This window comes from Prosopis cineraria, unplaced genomic scaffold (assembly GCF_029017545.1).
Source record: "Prosopis cineraria cultivar Desert tree isolate PC_DT_omini unplaced genomic scaffold, ASM2901754v1 PC701, whole genome shotgun sequence".
In the NCBI taxonomy this organism is placed as follows: Eukaryota; Viridiplantae; Streptophyta; class Magnoliopsida; order Fabales; family Fabaceae; genus Prosopis; species Prosopis cineraria.
Genome location: NW_026556026.1, coordinates 1 through 16,571, shown reverse-complemented (window position 1 = coordinate 16,571; position 16,571 = coordinate 1). Strand labels below are relative to the sequence as shown.

Sequence of the window (16,571 nt, the reverse complement as noted above, 5' to 3'; positions counted from 1 at the left end):
AAATTGTGGCTGATGCCATTATTTTAATAAAAAAAGGACACCCATTATTAGTTTTCAAAAATAATTAAAGTTAATTATTTTAATTTTTATTTTATACTAACAAAATGAAATAATTTTATTAATGATTGGGAATAATTGAATTGTCCTAATAAAAAAATTATTACATAATTAACTGTATTTTTCATGCAAATTAATTGCTAAATAAAATTTATAGGATTAATTTTAACCCATTAATTAATTTCTAAAAAAATTAAATTGTTTGTCTTAATAATTAAATTAAATTGTTTTGTATGATACTGTATAACAATAAAAATAACATATTTGTATTAATGATTGCAGATGAATTATTCTAATAACATAATCATTATACACTTAACTATATTTATTATGCAAATTTATTGCTAAATAAAATTCATAGTATTAATTTTAACTAAAAAATAATTATATAATAATAATTATATTATATCTCTAATAAATATGTTTTTTATTTGTTAAATAAATTTAAGTTTAAGTTAATGAAAGTTAAGTTATTAATTTTAATACAAATAATTTATATATTATTAATAACCTATCACACCCATGAAGAAAATATTATTAATTGGAAAATAACTTGATGTGAAATTGTTTATCAAAGTTTTAACAAAGTTAAGCATAAGGAAAACAAAAGAAACAAATATTCATTAGTTCATTATAAATAATAATTTCAAGTAAAAAACTTCACCCATGAAAAGAACATAGAGAATTGTTCAAATTCATACTTGTTCTATTGTTTGAACTAGCATTACAAGATGAATCCTACAAATAAAAATAAATATGTAGCATTAGAAAATATAGGATGAAAAAAGTATAAATAAAACAAGTTGAGCATATTTATTGAATTAAAGTGTCACACTTGCCATTTCACCTCTTCCATCAACCACATTAATTTTTCTTTCATTTCCTTTTGCATAGCTAGAAATCATTCCTTCCTTTCTCTTTTTAGAGTCATTCTTTCTCTTTCTAGAGCCAACTCTTCTTGCAATTTCTTGTTTTGGTCCTCCACTTGTGACACCCTTACTCTCATTTGATCAAGTTCATTTTCTACAAAGGGATTTGATCTACCTTGATTTGAATGAGAACGTCTGAATACTTGTATCAATGTTGAATCTAATCCCAATCCCCTCACACGTTCATAGTGATTTGAGCCTAAAGCTTGCATTAAAATATCATTACCAGCACTAGAATATGATGAATGCTGACTTTCATATTCCTTTGTTTTTCCTAATTAGAAAAAGAGAAATTAGAAAAAAGTTTGAATTGTTAATTTAATTTTTTAATTATTTTTTAAGCAAATAATTATTATCTTACAATGGCTACAGCTATTTTTCATTAAAAAATTACCTTTTATTTAAATGAGTTGCTTTATAAAGCTCCACAAAGCTCACTTATCATCCATCTTCTTCTTCCTATGAAAAAAATATCTTGTTATTGAATAAAAATATTTAAAGTGAAAAATTAAAAAATACCATATAACCCCCTCTCCTGGCGGAATTAAGAATTTCACTCATATAGTGAATTTTCAAATAACCCCTACTTATAGTATTTTTTCATGAAATCATCTATAAAAATAATTATTATTAATAAATGAATTTTATTTTGAGAAAAAAATTATTTAAAAACAAAATCTTACTTTCATGTTAGGATTTGCACGACAATCAACAAATGTTGCCCAATCCTCTCTAGAGACACGATTTAACACAGCATTCTTCTATTGATTTAGTAATATCTTGATTGTTTTTGTAAAATTACATTTTGATTCTTTTCACTTTTTTTCCCATTGCTTTTAGAATAAATTTTTTGTGCTCGAAATCATCAACTGAAAAATGACCCTGCATAAGATATAAAATATATTAATTATAGTTAATGACAATTATGAAAAGAAACATCATTTTTCTTCTAATTACCTTGACAATATTTTTATAATCATGATCCTTCATTATGTCAGGAACCCTATGTTAATCAAGATATCTTAATGAAAAATTATTGTGATCAATCACAAGAATTCCTAAAAAACTTGTCAAGAGCCTGCTGGTATCTCTAACTGGTTGATTGAGTATATTTTACTCCACGTGAATTTTTTACTATTTTGAAGCAAAAACACATCTTTTGCTTTTAAGCATTGAGTGAAAGTATTTTCACTTTCATCTAAAAACATTATCATAAAAAAAATTCAAGAAAATGTACACAAAAAATAAAATATTAACTTTAAATACCCATAACAATCACTTAAAATCCTATTTTTTAGCACCTTGTCTATAATAAGTGTGCCTTTATCTTTGTATAGGTTCTTATTCTCTAAACTCTTCTTGTTGCATGGATGTCTCCTCTTACTGTACGGGTGTCCCTTCTTGGCTTTGGTTTAAGTATTCATTAAAAGCATCCAACATTACTCTATCATTAGAAGGTGACACCGTTTTTTACCATGTAAACCCCCCCCCCCACAGACACACACAGAGAGAGGAGGAATATTTTATTTTAAAAAAATAAATTATTTTACCCTCAACACCATTATTAACAAAAGCAAAATTCAAAAATTCTTCCAAACCATTCATATATTCTCTTATGTTGTGAAGTTTAGATATCCAATATTTATCTATTTATATATAAAAAGAATATTTACAACTTATTATATTTAAGCATAAAATTTAAATATATTTTTTATTATTTAAATAAATATAAACAATGTAAAAATAAAAATCTCAACATTTACAGCATAAATTTAAGCAAATCAAAAAAATTAATTTAAACATAATTTAAAAATGTAAATTATTCAATATATAAAATAAAAATATGAAATAAAAATTTAAATTTAATAAAATAAAACTATGTAAATTCATGTCATATTTCATCCTAAAAGATCAAATATTTAATTAATAATTTATCCATCCATAAACATCAAATGTATATTAAAAAAAAACAAACTAAGAGCTATACATGATATTTTATATATTCAAACATTTAAATATAACATTAAATAAAAAACAAATTACTTTAAGTGTGAAATGCCAAATATTTGTAATAAGTTAAAGAATTTATCAAGTGCCTGAAAATATATGAAAACATATAGTAAAAATATTAAATATAAGAGAAATACTTAAATAGCTCGGATGCACTACATCATTTATAGTTTATTCAATAAAAATCATATTTAAATAAAATTAAATATAAATTAATTTTGATATCAATGATAATAGAGAGAGAAAATATAAGAAATCAAATGTATATTTTATTATAACAATAAAATTAATTAAAAAAATGTTATATAAAATTTTATTTAAATTATTTGAAATATTTTAATTTGATAGACTTTAAATAATATGATATATTTAGTCTACTTAAATATTTTTTTAAATATAAAAATATGACTTAAAAATAGAAAAAAAAAAATATAAGCAAAACTAGCATGCACCTGAGAGGAGAAGAGAGAGCGCGAAGGTTGAAAACTGAATGAAAGACGAGAATATAAAATAACTCAGTAACAGCCACAGTTTCCAAAAAACCGTGGCTCATTAAGTGGCGAGCCACATTTTTTTTCACGGTTTTTCCAAAAAAGGGGCTCACTTTTTAATTGAAAAAATGTGGATCCGTGAGCCTTGGTTTTCTCAAGCAGAAATAAAAATAAAATAAAATAATTAAAATGAAAAGAGGTCAACCATGTTCACGACAGAAAATAGAAAATTAATTTATAAAATTGAGAGTTATAATTTATAACATTTATGAAGATGTAATGATTTTTATATTTATAACAATGTAATATCAAAATTTTTATTATGCTTATAAAGTAATTTAATTTATTTTTATTTTAATTTTTTTAATACATTTCATTCATATCATATCTTCATGTGATAAGATTGTCTGAACAAAGCATTATACGTTGCCTATAAATAATAATAATAATATATATATATATATATATCTCTCTCTCTCTCTCTCTCTCTCGAGATAATATCCATGAATATAATAATATCAACTCTAACTGCTTTTCAAGTCAAGATAGTTTATGGAACAAATTATTAATTTTGCCTTGCCTTAAATTTTGTAGGCAGCGTGTTTTTAACTACTCTTCCGCCTTTATATATAAAAAAAAAATTTAAAACATTTTTTATTTATAAATATAAAAATTATTAAATATTTTTTTAATGAATAGTTTATTGTACTCTTATTAAATTAAAAAATAAATATTCTTATTAATTTACTTTAAAAAAAGAGATTCATTTTGTATTTACAATAATGAGAGGTAAAATTGACATGTTACTATACTTTTAATTAAATAACTAATTTTTATTGTTTTATATTATTTGATTAAAACATCTTATATATAGGGACGAAAAAAATAATTAAAAATAACCTAGTTAAGATTACCGTTATTGAAGGTTTTCAATTATCCCTAGTTCGTCAGAAGTGAAATTTGCAGCCACGCAGTGCAATATACTTGAATTTACATGGAACATTGTACCTGTCAACAATATTTAGTTTAATATATTTAATGTAAAATTTATAGCAATCTAAAGCTATAATACTCATTACAATAAGTCATAATAAAGACTATAATTTATTTTTCAAAATCTATGCAATATGTAGGTAGTGGAGGAAGCTAGTTAATTCCTCATAATATACTAAATTTAAATTTAATTTTTTGCTAAAAAGTATTTTTATTTAATGTGTATCTCAAATAGAATTGTCTCAACAAAAAAGAATGGAACAAAATTTATAAGTCAAGTTGAGATTATAGCAAGTTTATCGACTTTTTCTTTCTTCTTTTAAAGATGTGAGAATAATGTTTGAAGTCTCACACAAAATGTATTATTAATAATTTTAGTTCAATTATTATAGTAATTTACTTTTTTTATATGGAACTTGTATGTAATTATCTGTTCAAAGATTACATTTCCTTTTATTTTAACTAAATTTTGGGTGAAAAAAGACATTTTCAAAAACGTTACTTATTTATTTACGCAAGAGTGTCCTCGACAGTGGATCCGTGGCGCAATGGTAGCGCGTCTGACTCCAGATCAGAAGGTTGCGTGTTCGATTCACGTCGGGTTCAATTCCCATTATTTTTGTCCTTATCGATCATTTGATTTAACCACAAGGAGAGGATGCGTGACTCTGCCGCATCATTTTCATTAGGACAGCTCTTCGCTTAATTTTAATTTTCTATTTATAATTAGCTCTCCTCTGAATTTGTGGATCCTTTTACTACTACGATGTTTTCAATTTTAATTTATAAGCTAGCGTTAAATATGAGAGAAATGCATTAACTTTAATATCACAAAATTATTTAGACAAAGTTTGAACTTCAACTTTCTAACATCTCAAAAGTACTTTTTCACTTTGAAACGTGGGAGGTTGTTTGATTGTTTGGTTTACATTTTCTCTTCAAAAGTTCATTCTAAAAAATTTTAAATGTACTTTCATTCAATTTAAAAAATTAAAACTTTTCATCTTAAATGTGACAGATGGGCATTAATGAGTGAGTCAAAACTTATTAGGGGGAATGACATTAAAGATATTAAAAGAAAAAATTATTACAATAAAAACTTATAAATTTTGCATCAAATATTATATTGTGTAAAAAAGAACATATTGTAAAAATCTGAATCTTAACTTATATTTTTTGTTAGTTTTTTCTCATAAATTTAACAAGTTAATGCTCAATTTTTCACAACAATATGTTCGTGTTTTCACAACACTATATTTGATACAAAATTGATAGGCTTTTATTATAATAATTTTTCTTTTTAAAGCCTCCAATGTCATTCTCCTTATATTATTTTTCCATTATACCCTTAAAACACCACAAGCCACACGATGTGGATGCCTTCTTTCTTTTAGCATGACTTATCCACCTCCAATCACTACCCCTCTTCTTCTCAACTTGGTGCTAATTGTAGGTGCTCATTTTTTAAACTTTATATTATTTTTTAGTTGTTGATTTATACATTTGTCTCTCTATGAGCTATTTGTAAGTGCCAATTTTTAAAACTTCATATTATTTTTATTTTTATTATTTAACATATCAAATTTTATATTATTTAAAATTTTTATTACATTTTTTAAACATTTCTAACATAATATAATAAAAATTATAAATAATCATAAATCAATATGGTAATTGCACATACACAAACATATTTCACTATATATAATCCAAATAATTTTTAGTTTACAAACTCATTTTTTAAAAAATATATTTAAATATAAATTTTGTTATAATAAATAACTTTTATTAAATTAATTTTTATCAAATGAACTTTTAATAAATTAATTTTTAACCAATGAAAAGGCGAAACACGCGTGCTTAGAGGCTTAGGGCAATTACTAATACATACCTCATGTTTATATTTTTCATGTTGCCTTTCAGATCTATAAGAGTAACTAGAATAGTCATTTATCTTAGTTATTTTTTAAGTTAGAGTATCATAACGCAATCAGAAAACCACCATTTTAAATCAAAGATTTTACACACACACGCACACACCAAAGAACTATTCATTTATCTTTGTCATTTTTTGAGTTAGAATATCACAAGGCAATCAGAAAACCACAATTTTGGATCAAAGATTTCACACACACACACACACACACACAAGATCTACAAATTTCCCCAGATTGATAGTATATAGGTGATTGTCCCAAAAAAAAAAAATGATATTACATAGGCTAATGGTAAGAGTATTTCAATTTCTACAATTAAGATACCCCACCGTGCAAGCATCATCTTAATTTTACATTTTAGTGTGCATTTGATTCTGATTTACAAGAGACTTTATATCATTACACCTTTTGTGATTACCCCTACACAAGAACTATATATGGTTTGGCTCATTATCCATTTATTCCTCAAACATCTCTACCCATGGTCTTGTCTTCTAGATCTTACAGATTTCTAAATCTTTGCTCAAGAATCAAAAGTTTTAGAATGTGGAATACATTTACCTTCATTTTTCACTTGATCTGGTATAATATAAATCAAGCTCTCAATGGAAAGGAAGATAATTCTAGCTATGCAGGTTATTCACTACTTTAATGAACAATATTTCTTTTTAAAAGGTGCATGCAGATATGTAATAATGGGTGCAATATAAAAGAAGCTATAGACTACATCGTCACAAAAGAAAGATCTTCACTTTCTTTTGCCAACCTTCGATTGATTTCAGTTTATAAGTTAGGAAATTCAATTTACTATCTTTAAAAGAAAAGAAAAAAGAATTTATGGTGTTGTCTCTTTATTACTCAACTATGAGAGATAGATTGAATTGCTTCTCTGCAAATTTAAAGCTATTTCCCTATATCACTTCTTAGCTTTTTATGTTTGCAACCTCTTGTTCTAGATCAAAAACTTCTTCTCTTTAATTTGAATCATCTTGGAAAACTTTGCAAGTTAAGGAAATTTGAAGATTAAACATAATAAGAGAGTTTGCTTTTATCCTAATCGACAACCCCTCATAAATCAAAACATTTCGAAGCTTTTGCATAACTTTAACAACTCCAGCCTTTAGAAATGTAATCTCAATTTTTTCTCTATATTCTTTTCCTCATTATTTTAATAAACTTGTATATTAATGCTTACTTTGTGGACTTCTTTTTTCTTTTATTAATATATTTACCTTTTTACTATAACAATTGTAGAGAAGGATGTATGTTAAAAATAGTAAAATAACACTAATTATTACAAAGAATTAAAATGTAAATTCAATGAATGAAAAGTTTGATTCAGTAAAAAGAATTAGTGCATCATAAGGTAATGAAACAAGTTCAAATTCTCATTAAAAAATACTCATATTTAGTTCCTAATTATGTTTTAAATATTATTTTTTTAATAAGAGGATATGTATGAGTAATAAAAATAATATAGATTCAAAAATATCAAGGGCTTGTTTGATTTATGTTTTCATTTTTTTTTATTTTTAAAAATTATTTTATAATACAATTTTTAAAATTATTTTTAAAATAAAATAAAATAAAAATTTGTTTGGTTATATCAATTAAAAATAATTTTAAAATTAAAAATAGACTAATAATAATGGTTATAGGTTGTTAGTAGTGGTAATAAATAATATAAATTAGTCAAGATAATTATAATTTTTAATAATTAAATGTAATATATTTTAAAAATAAAAAAAGTAAAACGAAAATAACTTGAATTTATTTTAATGAAAACAGTTTTAAAAATAACTAAATGAAAAATATTTATTTAAATTTTTAAATTTTTTTATTTTAAAAAATACATTTTGAAAACAGACAACAAACAGGCCCCAAGTTACCCCGTGTCACAGAATCTGGGAATTTCAATTTGTTTTAGATATTATTTTGTCGCAAAACACATCGTCCGTTTTTTTTTTTTTTTTAATCGGCAACGCTCAACCTATCTTCTCGTTCCTCTTCATATGCGCTACAAGCCTACGACTACAAGGCACACGCATCCTCATGGCTTGTATCAGTAAATATTCTGGAAAATTAGGAATGGCTTCGAATCCATTTCAATGCCACTCTTTGCAGCTTTCCCAAATTCCCACGTCTTCTCTTTCTTATCCATTGCCCAATTGCAGGCGAATCCAGCCATCACGGTTTCAACTGGCTACACCCACAATCCGAATTTCATGCGTTTCCGTCAGTCGCAAGAGTAAATCCAGTGACAAATCCGAAGCTCAAGAGCTGGTTCGCTTGCTTATGGGCAAGTTTAGTGACAGAGAGCCGATATTGAAGACATTGAACAAGTATGTGAAGCTGGTAAGAACCGAGCACTGCTTTCTGCTGTTTGAAGAGCTTGGAAAGCATGATAATTGGCTGCAATGCCTTGAGGTTAGTTTCGTTCTTTCAATCTTAGACAATATCTCGGTAATATAAATTAGTTGGTTCTGCTTTATCTGTACCTTTGTCGATAACTGATAATGAGATTATCTGATTGGTATTTCTCTGCTACCATATCTCCAAGATTGGTAGTGCCGAAATATTCAGTCAGTGGGACTGGGAGATAACCCGAATTTGTAGGGTTTTTAAACTTGGACATCAATTTTCTTTTCATGCGAATGATTGAACAGTTCAGTTTACTATATGTTTCCAGCAAAGTTTTAGGAGTCACATTTGCCAGACATGGTTTTAACAGAAATTCACCACATCACTCTACTGATGTGTTTCTTTGGTTCATGACGTAGTTGGCTGATGCATTATGTACTTAATAAGCTACTCCATATCACCATTTAGCACATGCTGGGTATTAAAAGTAAAAAGGAGCACAGAAAAATAGCTATGATATTTTACAATTTCAGCAGCTATATGTTTGTCTCAAAGTGTTTAATATTCAGGTTTTCAGATGGATGCAGAAGCAACGCTGGTATGTTGCTGATAATGGGGTTTACTCAAAATTAATATCAGTAATGGGAAAGAAAGGACAAACGAGACTGGCTATGTGGCTTTTTACGGAGATGCGCAATACTGGCTGCCGCCCAGATACTTCAGTCTATAATGCACTCATCACAGCCCATCTTCATTCACGGGATAAAACAAAGGCTTTAGCCAAAGCTCTTGGTTACTTTGAGAAGATGAAAGGAATGGAACGATGTAAACCCAACATTGTAACATACAACATTCTGTTGAGAGCTTTTGCCCAAGCTCGGGATGTGGATCGAGTAAATTTCTTGTTTAAAGACCTCAATGAGAGCATTGTTTCACCTGACATTTACACTTTTAATGGTGTCATGGATGCTTACGGAAAAAATGGGATGATCCGAGAAATGGAAGCTGTACTCTCTCAAATGAAAAGTAACCAGTGTAAGCCTGACATAATCACCTTTAATCTGCTTATTGATTCATATGGGAAAAGGCAGCAATTTGATAAGATGGAACAGGTTTTCAAGAGTTTATTACGCTCCAAAGAGAAACCAACTCTGCCTACATTTAATTCAATGATTTTGAACTATGGGAGGGCACGTCTTAGGGATAAAGCAGAAAATGCTTATAAAAAGATGACTGAGATGGGTTACAAACCTAGCTTTGTCACTTATGAGAGTCTAATCTATATGTATGGTCTATGTGATTGCATTTCCAGAGCCAGAGAGTTATTTGATGGGCTGATTGAGTCAAAAGTTGAGATAAAAGTTTCAACCCTAAATGCAATGCTCGATGTTTACTGCATGAATGGTTTGCCCATGGAAGCTGATGCTCTTTTTGAGGGGGCAAGAAGTATACAAGTTTTTCCAGATTCATCAACGTATAAACTTCTTTATGGGGCTTATACTAAAGCCAGTTTGAAGGAGCATCTAGCTAAATTGCTAAAGCATATGGATAAAGATGGTATTGTCCCTAATAAGAGATTCTTCTTGGATGCTTTGGCTGCTGTTGGGTCTCTACCAGCAACTTCAAAATCAGAAAATGCTAGTGCTGATTCAAGCAAACTACAAGATCTTGCTAAGGGTCAGCTATAAAGGTAGTTGGCAGTTCATGCGAATGAAACTCCTAATGAATATATCTACTGGAGACTTGCATAAAAGAGAATAGCTCCCTTGTAAGGTGGTACGTCGATCTCTTTGCTGCCACTTTCAGCTCACTCTAATCTGCATGGAAAGATTCTTCTGAAGAACCGATTTTCAATTGATGCACATTTGACCTATATCAGTATTTTTGTTTTCCTTAACTTTGTAGAAAATATTTTTCCTTGAAACTAAATAGCTTATCTCATAATAGGGCTTCTCTTTATCATGCTAACTTGCAAACTCATAGGTTTGCTGTTGGTTTTAACAGTAACCAACGCCTTGAAGATTTTGCTTCAAAACATGCAGATTAAAACTTAAGAAAGTAAGAAACAATGGGCAGTGAGAATAATTTTGTCCCCTGATGTGCCTGAAATTTCTTGTTCCATAAATATTAATCTGACCTAGAACCTTTTGTAAATTTAGTCATCTAAATGCAACAATTAGAGCTGGGAAAACCTTGGGAAGTTTCAGATGACTAGGAAAAATTGACTTTGGGAGCTGAAAGTTAGTTATCTAAGAACAAAAAACTGAGGATGTGTTAATATTCATAAATTATACTATCTCAGCGTTAAGTTAATTGGGTGTGTTTTTAACAATGACGAAGTTTCTAAACAGTCTCAATGAGAAACTTTTGTTTCTTAGCAGCCTTCCTGTAACAGTTTCCGTAACTTTTATCTACTTGTGGACTGAATTTAATATTTTCGCTGCTGCATTTGCCATACTAGTCATATTTCTTGTATTTCATTGTATATTAATGACAGTTTTTCTTTCTGTTTTTCAGGATCTGCTAACCTTCAATACTCTGATCCTTTTACTTGCATGCTCAACAACGCCGAATCATGATTTTTTGCAAAGAAATTTTGTGAGAACGTTGAGTGCATTTTCGCTTGATAGTTTAAAGCACTCCGATCATTACTGCTGGGGGAGTTTTCAGGCCTATTTGCTTCTTGGGAATCGACTATTGTTACATGAACTCCATTCCTCTTTCCCCTCGTTTATTTATGATATTTAATAGGATGATGTAAACTAAAGACTTTATTTAGATGAAATTTTATTTTAGGTAGAGCTGTGGTCTGTGGATGGGACTGTCACAAGAGTGAAACACTGAATTTTTTTTAATAGGATCTTCATAAACGGAAACATGAACATAAACCCTAAACCCTGTTTCTAAGCTTGGCTTATGTTTTAACTTATTCCATCCATTTTGTTCTTGTCTAAGGCAACTAATGTTCCCTTATTGGTGATGTTAGTATTGAACATCGAATGAGATGACAGCGAGAATGATGCTTCTTATAATGCCTTGTGAAAGAATGAAAATTTTTATTTGATCTTTTTTATTAGTATACTGGGATATGTCTGCGGAAAGGTTTAAGCATGTGTGAATAGATTAGACTTGGTGTGGAGAGAAGTTTCACTTCAAATAGAGTTAGGTTAAAGAAGAAATATATGATAAAAAATAATTAATACCTTCATTTTGAGTTAAAATGTGATGGTGTTTATTTTTGTGTTTTCTTGAAATTATTGATAAAACATAGTACAAAGGTGATGAAAAAAGAGTCTAAGACGTGTTATTAGGTTGAATTATTACATGGTAACATTGGTAAATTGTTGAGGTAATAAGAAGACCATGTTTATATGATTAATGGTAAACTCACTTAAATGAAAGATTGTTGAAATGCCAAGTGTAAGTGAATTTAACTTGATGTGAAAAAAATCTCACTTCAAATAAATTTTGATTGGATAAGAGGTATATAAGTGAGAAAGACTTGTAAATTCAATGCTTTGAGATTTGAAATTAAGATATGCTATCATCCTCATTTCTATATATCTTCTTGGAATCATCAACCCAGCTATATTCTCCGTTCTAAATCCTCATGGTTAGGTTTAATTTTATTCACTGCATGGGTCTTTGAAGGGAGTTTGCAACCCTGCTGCTGCAACGTCTCATGACTTTCATGGGTCTTTGAAGAGAGTTTGTCCTCATTGGAATACCATGGGTGACAAAGTGATGTATCAAACCTGACAACCGCCAAAGCTAGTGAATTATCGGCACCAAATCTAAAAAACCAAATTTATATAAACAATTTATTTGCTTACATATATATTAAGCTAAAATGTTAAGCTTCACCTAAAAATTGCATGAACCAATCCATTTAATCCAAAGTCAGCTAAATCAACACTGACTACCTAAGAATAGGAAAAAATTAATTATTTTATCATGAATTCAGTCCATAAGGACTGGGTATACAATCTATGAATTTTTCATGATACAAACCCCATACAAAACGTCAGACAATATACTCCACTATCAAGAACTCTTGGCCTCCATGGCAGGACTGAACTCGTCCTCATCATTGCCAAATCCTTGGAAGCTGGAAGACCCAACATTGTTACATTTAGTCAATCTACTTTGCTGTCATGGGAAAATCTGCAAGTCTGGAAAAGTGGGGGGGACATGGCAAATCATTATTATGTATGGAGCCCTCATTTATAATAATATATGAAATGCGGTTGATTTGTACACATTGAGATATTCACAACTCACTTTGCTTCTGAAGCACCAATTAAAGAGTTATAGTAGGAACTCAACCCTCTTCTGACTCTGCACATTAAAATGGATATCAGAACAGAAGAACTTGCAGTATCACATAACAGAAGTGAACACTCAGCGTCTGGAAGGAAAACCATCAAGGTTGGTACTTGGGACTTCAGAGAAATAAGCAAATGTTAGTCGAAAAGCAAAAACACCTCCTTTTTGCAATATGGAAACAATACCATGAAAAATTATGCATATACAAAAGCTCGATACAACATCCTTCTTACCATGTATGGCATCCATGTTATTCTCCTTGTAAACACCAAGGGGTGATCCATGGACTGAGAGGAGCATCTCGCCAGGTTTCGGAAGCCTAAGTGTTTTGGGTGTCATACCAACAGACAACCTTTGACTACTCACCTGCATAAATCAAACAAACTAATTTCTCCAGCTTTAAGAGAAAAATGCCTATCTGGAAATCCCTTCAGCTTCTATTGATAGCCAACAAATATGAGTTTGTAATGAATTCCAAGCTGCTTCTTTATCTTGATTCCCATGAAATCAATTTCTCCAGGTTTGCTACTAAGATTATTGTAGGTTGTTGACCAGATTTTCAGGGATATGTTCGATTAATAACTAAAAAATGCAGCTTACTCTTTCAAGCATTAATGCATGGGACTATGAGTAATGTATTCCTTCACGGACTTCATATCCTAGCTTACAGTCATTACATGATTTTCTGAAGATCTGGGTGCAGACCAATTGGCATTTGGAAGTTAACATGCATCAACTAAACTAATTTTGTGCCATAGAGCTCAGTTATATGGCATGCAGAGAACTGCAAATTATTTGTGCATTTTGACAAAATTATATGAAAATTCTGTATTTGAATTAATGATGCAAACATTTAATCTCGTTCTAAACATTGCCTAGGGTCAATGACTACTTACAACTTGAAAATAAAGAAGCCTGACAAAAAATAATAGCGCAGAAGCAAAGCCCAGAAATAAAACAAGAGGAAGATGATACAAAATACAAACCCCAGGAGTCCGAAGAGCTTCTTGCATTGCAAGAGCCTGAGCTTCTGATGGCTCCTCCATACTCTAAATAACAGGCATGTCATATAATTAGCAAAGAACAAGTTTAATCAAATGTTTAACCAAAATAAGTTTCAGCTTCTGGCATAAAATTAAAGCATAAGCGGAACTTACAAAATCCTTAATATACAAGTTATCAGAACCAAGAAAACTTGTTCTTCCTGCCAATAATCAAATAACTATAGTCAGGTAAAATCTATACGAAAAAGAAAAGAAAGGGTTCAATTATGAAGAAAATAAAGAAATTACCAGCCTTGCTAGAGTATTCAAAGCCATCCAAAGGAGGCATTGCAGAAGAGAAGTCAGGAAAAGCCATGGACAGTCTTTGCAGAAGAGAAGCATGTACATCTCTTCCTCCAGCACAGCTCATGGACATCCTCTTGTCATTATCATTCCATCTCAATTCAAACTTCTTATTCTCTTTGTCACTTACAACAGAAAGATTTGGGAGAATTTCTTTGAAAATTTGTTGCACCGGAGTCTGGAGCTGTTCCTCGCTAAAATACGATCGAAGTAAACGCAACTCTGTCAGCAAATGTTCAACCTCCACATTACGCACAGCCCTAATGGCAGTAGCTTGTCGCTCAACTGGTAAACAGAAATCGTTAAAGTTAGAATTTAAAACTTAAAGGTACCAAACGATGTGGAGATCTGCTGATCTGGAGAGCAGCAATTCAATGGAGTCCAGTCCACAAATTCGAAGGCATAAAATTTCGCCTTTTCACATATAAATAGGCTTCAAAACCTAATTAGGTACTATACTAATTTTCACAATTAGAAAGCACAAAAGGGACGAAAAAAGCACACAGAAAAATATACCCTCGAGGTCTATGAATTGAGCTTGTTGCGGTTTAATTTGACTCTCCTTGGGCTCGTTCTTGCCGTTTCTATTGGCTTCAGGTGACGATTCGGTCTTTTGAACGGTTCTCTTGACTCTACGTCTAGCCATTTTCACACTAACGAAGCAAATCGCTCACTGATCCAACGGCTTCCGCGGGAAAAGCGCATCACCAGTCAAAAGGCAAAACTGCTGAACATGAAACACACTGCAGACTACAAATCAGAGAAATGCAGTTAGGGTTACAGAGTTCTTACTGTGGAAGCATGAGCACCGAACGATGATATCACAATTTTGTGAGGGAAAAGAGACTGCGGGAGGAAGAACCGAACCACAGATTGAATTTTTTGAACGTTAGGGCAGGACGAATCGAATTCTTTGTTTTACATCTACATTGAAATCGTCAGAGGAAAAAAATCCTTTCAAAATGAAAATTATGGAGACTTCTGGGCCATAAGAAGACCTTTGGTGGCCCAGAAGAACATTGTAAATTAACATGGCCCAACAACATACTGGGCTCTGATCAGATTATGGAATGTGCCTATGTTGGGCATCTCGTTGATCCATTTTACGTGACACATCTAAACTAGACAACGTAATTGACAAGGAAATCCAGACCAAGCCCTAATCTAAATAGCTTAATCTGAATACCAGGATTCTTTATTATTATTAATTATTAATAAAATGAAATTAATCTTTACCTTAGATTTCACTTAGTGCTAACAAACCCTCTTCCCAACTCCACTTTGCACATTTTGTATGTTTTAATGTTCTGGTAATTATTTGTTTTGAATATTGTTCTTGAAAATATTTAGGAGGTTAATTTATATATTTTCATTTTTACTCTTTTAAAGCTTGCCCATCTCATCCAAATGCATATGGAATCTGGGGAGTGAATGCGGATAAGAATGAAGAAAATGGGCCCTTTGATATCTCATTTATTTTGTACAGATGACATTATAATATTTGCATAAGCTTCTTACATCAAGCTAATGTGATTATGAAATGCATTAACAATTTCTGTACGTGTTCAGGGTTGAAAGTCAGCTCTACAAAAACTAGAATCTTCTACTCTAGAAATGTGAACCGTAATAGATGCAATGAGATCAATTATGTGCTTGGATTTACCTAGATTGCTAATTTGGAGAAATATTTAGGGGTTACTCTACATCATTCACGGGTTTAAAATGATGCTTTTAAGGAGGTGGTTGAAAACATCAAGAAGAGACTTGCAAGTTAGAAAGTGAATTTGCTATCTTTGGCTGGCAAATGCATACTAATCACCTCTGTCTCTTCAGCCATATCTAGTCATGTGATGTAGACCTCATTATTTCTAGTGAATACTTGTGAACGTTAATAAAGGATTCTTGTGGGGTACCACTAAGCAACAATGGAAGGTTCACCTAATTGCTTGGCGATGACATCCACTTCTTACCCGGAGATTGAAACTCAACTACTTAATAGCTTGTCACAAATGTTGGATACTGTGGAAATTAGAAGGGTGATTTTGATATGGGGCCACTCAAGTCACCTAGACAGGATGGGTTAAATGCCCTCTTTTTCCAAAGTCAATAGAATATTTTTGG

General features: G+C 30.3%; 2 protein-coding genes and 1 non-coding gene across 6 annotated transcripts; 2 read left to right on the top strand and 1 right to left on the bottom strand.

Moving 5' to 3' along the window:
- Nucleotides 1-5,014: 5,014 nt before the first annotated feature.
- TRNAW-CCA (transfer RNA tryptophan (anticodon CCA)) lies at nucleotides 5,015-5,086 on the top strand. The gene has a single exon. It is a non-coding gene; the product is annotated as a tRNA-Trp (tRNA).
- Nucleotides 5,087-8,399: 3,313 nt separating this feature from the next.
- LOC129298073 (pentatricopeptide repeat-containing protein At4g39620, chloroplastic-like) lies at nucleotides 8,400-11,732 on the top strand. Of its 3 annotated transcripts, none has more exons than XR_008590302.1 (3): nucleotides 8,400-8,844; nucleotides 9,348-10,551; nucleotides 11,296-11,732. XR_008590302.1 is itself a non-coding variant. In XM_054936477.1 (3 exons), the coding sequence occupies exons 1-2, from the start codon at nucleotides 8,470-8,472 to the stop codon at nucleotides 10,464-10,466; spliced, it is 1,494 nt and encodes a 497-aa protein (XP_054792452.1). In that variant the 5' UTR covers nucleotides 8,400-8,469; the 3' UTR covers nucleotides 10,467-10,468; nucleotides 11,296-11,732. The 3 variants fall into 3 exon arrangements, 1 of the variants encoding a protein (XP_054792452.1); XR_008590301.1 differs by having other exon boundaries at nucleotides 9,348-10,554; XM_054936477.1 differs by having other exon boundaries at nucleotides 9,348-10,468.
- Nucleotides 11,733-12,573: 841 nt separating this feature from the next.
- On the bottom strand, nucleotides 12,574-15,397 carry LOC129298072 (uncharacterized). 2 transcript variants are annotated; one of them, XM_054936475.1, is made up of 8 exons: nucleotides 15,243-15,397; nucleotides 14,967-15,135; nucleotides 14,397-14,735; nucleotides 14,262-14,308; nucleotides 14,091-14,153; nucleotides 13,338-13,470; nucleotides 13,060-13,116; nucleotides 12,574-12,950 (listed from the first exon to the last, which is right to left on the bottom strand). In XM_054936475.1, the coding sequence occupies exons 2-7, from the start codon at nucleotides 15,094-15,096 to the stop codon at nucleotides 13,100-13,102; spliced, it is 729 nt and encodes a 242-aa protein (XP_054792450.1). In that variant the 5' UTR covers nucleotides 15,097-15,135; nucleotides 15,243-15,397; the 3' UTR covers nucleotides 12,574-12,950; nucleotides 13,060-13,099. The 2 variants fall into 2 exon arrangements, with proteins under 2 accessions (XP_054792450.1, XP_054792449.1); XM_054936474.1 differs by having other exon boundaries at nucleotides 14,967-15,174; nucleotides 15,243-15,384.
- Nucleotides 15,398-16,571: the final 1,174 nt, after the last annotated feature.